The sequence below is a fragment of the Phalaenopsis equestris genome, unplaced genomic scaffold (genome assembly GCF_001263595.1).
Source record: "Phalaenopsis equestris unplaced genomic scaffold, ASM126359v1 Scaffold000411, whole genome shotgun sequence".
Lineage (NCBI taxonomy): Eukaryota > Viridiplantae > Streptophyta > Magnoliopsida > Asparagales > Orchidaceae > Phalaenopsis > Phalaenopsis equestris.
The window spans coordinates 1,225,588-1,234,480 of record NW_018164852.1 but is presented as its reverse complement, the minus strand read 5'-3'; the positions used below and the strand labels follow the sequence as shown (position 1 = coordinate 1,234,480).

Below are 8,893 nucleotides of genomic sequence, written 5' to 3'. Positions count from 1 at the left end.
CCATACACTTGAGATTATAAACCATTTGTTACATTCTTTTTTTCAAGTTCAAATTAAACAAAATTGTATTAGGAGGAGGGAAATTAGATCTTATTTAAACACATATCTGAGCAAATGCCTGCCTAGATTTAGAGCCAATATGTTGGCCTACTAATAAAGTTATATAAGTCATGTTCAAGATGTACAGCTGACCATTGATAAACCTATGATCAACTGACCAAACATTCTCTTAATCTTCCATATAAGTCTTCATTAAAAAAAAAGGCATCCCCTAAATCAGGGGTATAGTTTACATCCCGGATTTACTAAATCCTACTAGGATTTAACTAATCTGGATTTAAATGTTTTACTAAATTTACCTCTAAACAACGCCTAAGAGTTGGGAGATTAAAGTTACTCCCATATTTCAAAGCCTTCCGACTATACATTTTTTCCCGGTGCTCAAATTTGTAGCACCCAAATGGTAGCTTTCTACAAGGTTTTAAGCTCAGCTGTTGTTCCTAACTTGTGGTTGACATTTTGTTTTTACTGATTTGGTATAACGTGTCTTGGAGGAGTGTTGTATTTTAATACAATCATTGTGAATATTCATTATTCATAATTTTGGATGGTATTGTGAGTGCTCGCCAACTGGTTTCTTTTAATTTTTACTACTTGATCTCTTTGTGTTGGTTGTTAGTTTTCTGCTAGCTGTCTCGCTTATTTCTGCCAGTTGGATTATTGGTTATTGTTCCTGCTAGTTGATTATTAGTTTTCTGCTAGCCATGTCTCTTGTTTCTGCAAGTTGGATTGCAGGTTATTGTTTCTCCTTGTGTATTTATTTTTTTGTTCTTGTCTATGGTATTGGAGGTAGACCTAGAAGACTTGGGCTTATTGTATAAAAAAATGATCTTAATTTATTAGAACTAAATGAAAATACGACACTAAATAGGACACAATGGAGAAAAAGGATGGATTCAATGGAGAAAAAGGATTCATGTAGCCGACCCAGCTTTGTTGTTATATGGTATTGGAGTTTGATCTGATTTTCCTATTTAGGTGGTGGCTGATTTTTTGGCTAGTTTTTTTTTATTTCGTTGGGTTATTTTTTATGGTTTGATGGTTTGTTGTTGGTTCATTCTAGAATTGTGGTTAGCTTTTGATAAGTTTATTTACTTCTTTGATCTTTTCGATTTGCTGATATTGATTACTGAGCGCTGATGAATTACAACCATTATTAAAATTCAATTAATTTCAAAATATATTTTTTTATATTTAAAATTTAGGACAGTTTTAATATTTTGTAGCAAGTAAATTCTGAGCTCATGTAAATTGTTTTCTTTTCTTTTGATGTTTTTTTCCATCTGTCTATTACTTTTGTAAGTTGTTAGTTATATTTTTGTTTTTTACATTTTTTGGTCACAATGCTTCTCTTGCTCGGATTTTGCAGGCTTAGAGAGCTTTGAGCCTAAATACTAAAGGAGAGTTCATGATTCAAGTGGCAATTGATAACTTCAGAATTAGGATTAGTAACATTACTATACATTTGTAAATTTGTAATTATAATCTCATTATTTATTTTTTTAATTCAGATTTTTTTTTTATTTATTGTAAATTTACATATAATTTCATTAATTTTTTTAGATTTATTTTTTGTAAAACTTATAATTTAAAATGTGCATGAAAATTTTTTTAATTTCAAAGCATTTTTTAATTTTTTTACACTTTTTAAAGCATTTTCAAACTAATTCAAGCCAAAACAGTTAAATTCAAACAAATCCAACATTTTCAAACTTATTAAAATGAAACAAAAAAAATTAGTTAATTGCAAACTATTTCACTCTTAAACAAACAATGCGAGCAATAATCAAACAAATAGAATCAAATATGAACACAAATTTTTCATTAAAATTTGAACAAGCTGAATTCTAACACAAATAATTTCAAACGAGCCATACATGAACAAGATAATAACTCGCTCATGTTTGGCTAAGTTTAAACCCCTATATGCACATCCGAATGGGTGGACCATTGGGCTACTAATTCAGGCAACAAAATTACATATACTGCCATACAATATACAAAGGGATTGAGCTTTCAATGGAATTCTAAGCATTTATGAGTTGAATATTAAATTTAATAGTATAATATCATGTTCTAATTTAATTTATTATTTATTTAATATAAAATATGCTCAAATGCATATTTATTTTAAATTTCATAAACAGATTATTTAAAAAAAAAATAAAAAATACTAATTTATTTCCACAAATTAAAGGAAACAAATAACTGACTAAAATTAATTTATAAGATAAATAGCAATTTTGCAAAAAATATAAAACCAAATGCAAGTAAAAAGAAAGGCACCGAAAATGAACCACATTTCAATTTTCTTTCACCCTAATTAATAAGAGGCAGCAGATTAACAACAAGTGTGATGATAAGATGAATAAAAGAGGGGAAAAATATATAGATTTTTACTTGAGCAAGCTGAAGCCTTTTTTTAGTGCCATAGGAGTACAAATTTATAAAGACACCATGCGCATTTAACAAAACCATTTACCAAGTTCAATAATCCGAGACTTAACACTCACCACCAAACTCAAACACAATTTTAGAGATGCAACCCTCCCCGTTCCTCCATCTAGAGATCTCGCAAAAGCTTTAACCCTGAAATAATCATGGAAATGCCTACCATCAGCAAGTAGAGACTACTAAAATAAAGATTCAATGATACAAGGATATGTAAAATTACATTTTTACTTAGATATTCAATAACAATAGCTTACATTACATTTTTACAGGGTTTATTGAAAGTCAAGGATATGTAAAATTATATATATAGAAAAAAGTAGCATACCTTGTTGGCAATGTTGCTAGAGAGCCAATCAAGCCCCTCATACAGTCCCTCACCGGAAGTAGCACAGGTACTCTGGATGTACCTGAAAAATTTTCCAAATATTTTCTCATAATCCAAGCAATTATCAATGTTCTTCTAAAAAAGTATATAAAGGTTTTTTATTAAGGTAATGGAACTAAGGTTTTCAGGACGCTCATAAATTGAGCAGTAAAATGTCAAAATAGTCCATTAATTATTTATATGATGTCATTTTAGTTCCAGAATTTCTAAAAATGACAAATTAGAGTCCTCCTCCTGGATCACTTCAGCCTATATTAAAAATCTCTGGGGACTAACTAAATTGACATTGTTATAGACTATGGGACTAAAATGCCCCACATTGCGAAGAGTTGAGCATTTTGACACTTTTTTTTTAATTGAGAAGCTATATATCTAGTTGTTCAGGCCTTCAGGGCATCATTAGAACTAATAAATTATAATATTTATGCATTGGAAATCACATTCCAATTTCTTTGACACAATGATAATCTCACATTGTCATGGTGATTCAGAAAAAGAACATCTAGAATATATATCAATGTAAAAATGCTAAATATGAACCAGTGCAAAAAAAAAAAAAAAAACATATAAAATCTCATTTCAAAACCATTCATCTCCCCCACAAGAAAATGGGCATCTAAAATATGATCATAAATAGCCTTTACAAAATATACAATTGATTAAAACACATCACTTCAGATACAGTTAACTGTGAAAAACATAGTATATGATGCCAACAACTTATAAATACCGAGAGGAAATGATGTCATTAGTATAGAACCACATACGTGTTAAGGTTGTCAAAAAAGCTCGTTATTCGCGAACAGCTCGTGTCACAGGGTTTGAGTAATATATCTACGTCAATTAAGGTTGTCAAAAAAGCTCGTTATTCACGAACAGCTCATGTTCGGCTCATTTTAGCTCGAAATTAAAAAAATACATAATTATTTATATAATAATATATTTAATATATTATTTATATATATCTAAATTTAAATCATAACATCTTGTGTGGTAATATGGTTAGTGTCTTCTTTTGTATACATTTGGTCCAGGTTCGAATCCGACACTACATCTATTTTTTTCAATTTAAATTTTCCGAGTCAATTTCGAGCCGAACACGAACACAAATATTTAAATCGAGTCAAACACGCAAATCGAGTCAAACACGACACTATTCACGAGCGAATTTCGAACACGAGCTATTTCGAACAAGCCGAACACGAGCCAAGCCTGAACACGCTCAAGCTCCGGCTCGTTTACAACCCTAACGTCAATGATGTTGAAAAATCAAGCCTACCAAGCAATGGTTCAACAGTAAAATCTCTATGTATCATTTGTTATACTCAGATGAGCATTAAAATACCAACAATAATGTAGGCACATCACTATAAATAGTGCCATGAGAAAAAAATACCAAATAGTAAAAAGTGTAGATCCTTCGTAACATGCCATAATTAGCTACACCACTTTTATTACTAGGGTGTAACTAATAAAGCTGGCTCACGAGCAAACTGGGGTTCATCTCAATAAATGGCCAATGAGATGAATTCAATGAGCCTGAGCCAACTCCAACCCAGACTCGTAAGCATCAATATAACACCTAAACATTCGTATTTACATTTATAACACTCAAAATTTTAACATCAGATAAAAAATATTACTATTATTAACTTTTAAAAGTGAAATGTAATTTTATGCATAGATTTATGACACCGGTGTTATAAATCCGAATATTAAACTTTAAGTGTTAGATATGTAAATGCATAAGAATTGTATGGTATGTATGTAAATTTCCCTAGAAAAATATTGTTATATAGCACACTTCAAAAATATTAATACCCAGTAGTTTGAGTACAATGATTACTTGAATAGAATGACTTCTTATTACTTTTTTCTAATGCTTCATTTTTTTATTATTTTATTGTAATAATTACTTGCATAAAATTAATTTCTTTGCTTCATAATAAATGAGCCGATTCAAACTCATAGAATTAAGCTCAAGGTCAAACTCGAATTCAATTAATGAATCAAGCTCAAGGTCAAGCAAAGGGCGCCTTGAACTCAGCTCAACTCATTTACATGGCACAACTCATTTTCACATTTAACCAACCGTTAATTGCTATAGGCATCTGTCTTACTCTCTTCAATGGTCAAATAATTAAAAAGTTTATCTCACAATATGATATTCTTATGATCTTATCTACGGGAAAAAAAAACCCTAATATCATACTCATTTCCAAACTTGTATAATATAAATCAAGTGCGAGAACAATCAAAAGCGCCCCAACTGAGTCTTAGGACACAAATATTCATCAAAAGCATATTACAGAACTATTAAACACGTACCAATGTCGCTGACGAAGGGAATGAAGACCAAGTTTATCAGTGATTTCAGCAGCATTCATTGCATTTGGAAGATCTTGTTTGTTTGCGAACACTAGAAGAACAGCATCTCGAAGCTCATCCTGTCATATCCAATGAAACAGTTAGCTCAGTAAGACATCGAGCAATTCAATCATTTCAACCAAACTGCCATAATTTCATGCAACACTTGCAACTTGATTACTGAGGATTGTAGGCAGCAAAAATCAGGAATCAATTTTAGTTTTTAATCTAAGATATAAGAACCATATAGTTCAAATTATAAAGGAGTTTCATACAGTTCATCAAACATTACCTTAAGGTTTCAGAATTTCTCAAGTCTGAACAACCCACATAGAATGAAACATAGGTTAGTTCAGAAACATAGATGAGCTACTAAAATATTATTGGCCATTTATGTTGATTCAAATCATCAGTGCTGTATTCACAATAAACACCACAAGTTTTTGTGTCACTAACTGAATTGCACAGGAAACAGAAAATCGCAATGAATCAATACTGAACCAAAAAGCCGCCCAATCTAAAGATTATGTCTAACAAACAAAATATGTAGCAATAACAGTAGTACTGGCATACAAATAGCACAAACCAAACAGGCTCAAAAAGAATAAAAATGTGATGAACCTGACTTTTGAAGGGTACTATGATCTATTCATGGAAGCCTCTTCTCAAGTTTACCCATAACCATCATGGAATCAACCATTTTTTACTTATCGAAAATGTTTAGAGACATCAACCTCCGACAAAAAGGTCACAACAGCCATAGGATTACTTGGATTTGTATCATCTTTATTCAGATATTTCACATAATAAAAATTCCATTGAGAAAATAATAAAAATGTAAAAGCTATGGTTCAGATAATCTAAAAACTGGTAGAGAGCCCATCAGCGCAATTCATCATTAGCACGGATAGAATTGTCAAAAAAAAAGCAAAAACTATACCGTTCATAAATTCAGCTTGCTAAGAAACGCATGTTTCATCGACTCATTAAGCAAGCAGACATTGAACAATTATTTTGAGCTTATTTTCATATCAAGTCAAACACAACTAGAGCCTTCTTTAATTGTGATTGGCACAATATATACATAAATTTTAGATTTATTTTTTTTCCAAATTTATTAATCAGTTAATAATTAAATAGAATCACTTTGTAATCGTTTGAACATAAATCAGCCAAAAAAAAAATAAAGAAATAAAAACACGATGTTTACAAATTTCAAGCATAAGCAGATTTCAAATAAATAAAAATTTAATTATGCCAGGCACAAACGGACAACAAGCATGCTAACGCTGGCTCATTTACAACCCTAAGCAGGCTTGTCTAGATAAAGTCAACCCAAACATACAGGTCATCAGTAACTAAAGAAAAAAGAGATCTTGCAACCAATATTTAGGAGGAAGCGCATCTATGTCTAAAATGTGATTATATTAATAGAGTTAAAATTTATGAATACATGAGTAACCTATGTTACATAAAAAATGAAAAAAAATCAATTGCATTTGAAGCTGTAATGCATCAACACAGACAAAAGGAAGCAAAAACGGTGTTATAATATACATGCATACAAGAACAAATGCAAGGTATAGAAACTAATCAAATTAAATAGCCATGAAATGCATGCAATCCAATTTGCATAATGATAAATGTTACTTTAATGCAAAAATAAAAGGAGGCAATATAAAAAATACATTATTAAAGGCATATTTCAGTTTTCTTCTTCAAAATTAATAGCCTCTTATTTTGCATTCCGCCGTCTTATCATTGATATTTCATTTAACCTTTGAGAAGCATATCATGTATTTATATATTTATTTTTTAATCAAACATGCTGATAGCATGTTCAACAAATGTCAGGCACTTCATGTCCTATATGTGTTGAACACAAAACGTATTTTGATATTGTTAAGTGTTGCTGCATCATAGAACTTAAGAAACTTTTTTTGCCACATGCCATCAACCAGCAAAAACATTGAAGGTAAAATGTCAAGAAATCTTCAATTTTCAATCCCTTTTTAACACAAAAGGAAAAAAATCCAATCAAGATTCTCGAATGTGGAGAGCCTAAGGAAAAAAAAACATTATTGATCAACTAAATCATTGATCAAAAGCAAGTAATTCAAATAAAAAAGGTATATAGAGCTGCAATGCAACACTCTAAAAGCATGCAGTCTTCTAACAAATTAAATCACTACTTACGCATAAAAAAGATACCACATATTTATAATTCCAGTATATCAACGTTACAAACTGGTAAGTAAACTTTTGATTGCTTTATTTAAACCAAATTAAAAAGATCCAGAAATTAATAATACCAAAGTATTAGACTGACAAGTCCTAGCAAACAAAAACCCTTGCTACCCATATCCATGCTTAAAATTCTAGTCAAAACTGAGAAGTTGTAGATTTATGACTGAAACCAGGTTAGATAAAACGGAAAATATATTTTACTTGAACCAATAAAGTTCCAACTGAAAACCAGGTCGATTTAATAATATTCATGCATTTTCCTCACTTCCCCTTCATTCAAGGAGTGCAAACTCCGAGCACAAATGGATGGTAAGTAATTCTGCAACACTCCTCCAAGATTCAGTAGAAACAAAACAACAATAGACCTTTTTTCCTTCATTTCCCCATCTTTTTCAAAACATTGTACCCTATAAGGCCAAAACCTTTCTTTTCCCTTAATTCTCATTCCTCTTGCATTTGAAAAGGGCCGGTTTAAACTTTCAGAGAGATATCGTCGCACGTCGGTTCCAACTTGCAGACAATAGGATGGCTAAACGTATGAAATAATTTAATTTGGTCATCAAATACATATGCTCCGTATAAAAGTTCTGATGAATCAATAAAAATAAGTTGAACTCCACCTCCCCATAATAACAGGGCCACCGCCCGCGTCTTGCAGCATGCATCCCCTCACAACTTTAATATTTAACTATAATATTCAATTAAGAAAAAAAGAGGGAAGGATAATAAAAGGTAGATTATCACAAGATAAAAACTTCAACTTATGGAAGCAACATTGTTGAAAAAATAGAAAAAATGCAACCAAAATAACTTCAATTTATGTACACAAATAAAACTTGAATGAGAAAACTCTTATTATGCATTGATACAAACACTAGGACGTGTACATGATTTGCTGTAGTCACGAGATACATTTATTATTAAAACTATAGGACAATAACATGTATTTGACAAGGTACTATAATATTACGTCTTAAAAGTATAAAAATATATATAGTAATCACATAAATTAAATATATATGAAATGACTTCGTATAATAAATAGATTTATTTCAATTGCTCATAAAATAAGTAACATATCTAAATTTACCAAGAAAATTAAACTCAATTAAAGAATAAACAGTCGGATAATATAATAGAATTTCATTTTGAATTTGACAAGTTTGTTTATTTAAAAACAACTAGAAAAAACTATCAAAACATAAAAGAAAAAAGAAAAAATAAAATTAGTGTTAACTATTTATTAAGTTCTCTAAGAAATATATTTGAAATAAAAGAGAATAGATATATTAAGTTATATTAGACATGAACATATTGAACAAGGTAACATACAATTAGACCTCAAAGTTAATATATATATATATATATATATATGTATAT

At 30.3% G+C, this 8,893-nt stretch overlaps 1 protein-coding gene across 1 annotated transcript in view; it reads right to left on the bottom strand.

The window, feature by feature from the left end:
• Positions 1 to 2,425: 2,425 nt before the first annotated feature.
• Positions 2,426 to 8,893, bottom strand: part of LOC110026998 (ADP-ribosylation factor 2-like) — a 9,686-nt gene continuing 3,218 nt past the window's right edge. Inside the window, exons 5-7 of the mRNA XM_020728249.1 lie at positions 5,228 to 5,346; positions 2,840 to 2,921; positions 2,426 to 2,649 (exon numbers count right to left, since the gene is read on the bottom strand). Of these exons, the coding sequence (XP_020583908.1) occupies positions 2,644 to 2,649; positions 2,840 to 2,921; positions 5,228 to 5,346 (207 nt within the window). The 3' untranslated portion in view covers positions 2,426 to 2,643. The remainder of the gene's footprint in view (positions 2,650 to 2,839; positions 2,922 to 5,227; positions 5,347 to 8,893) is intronic.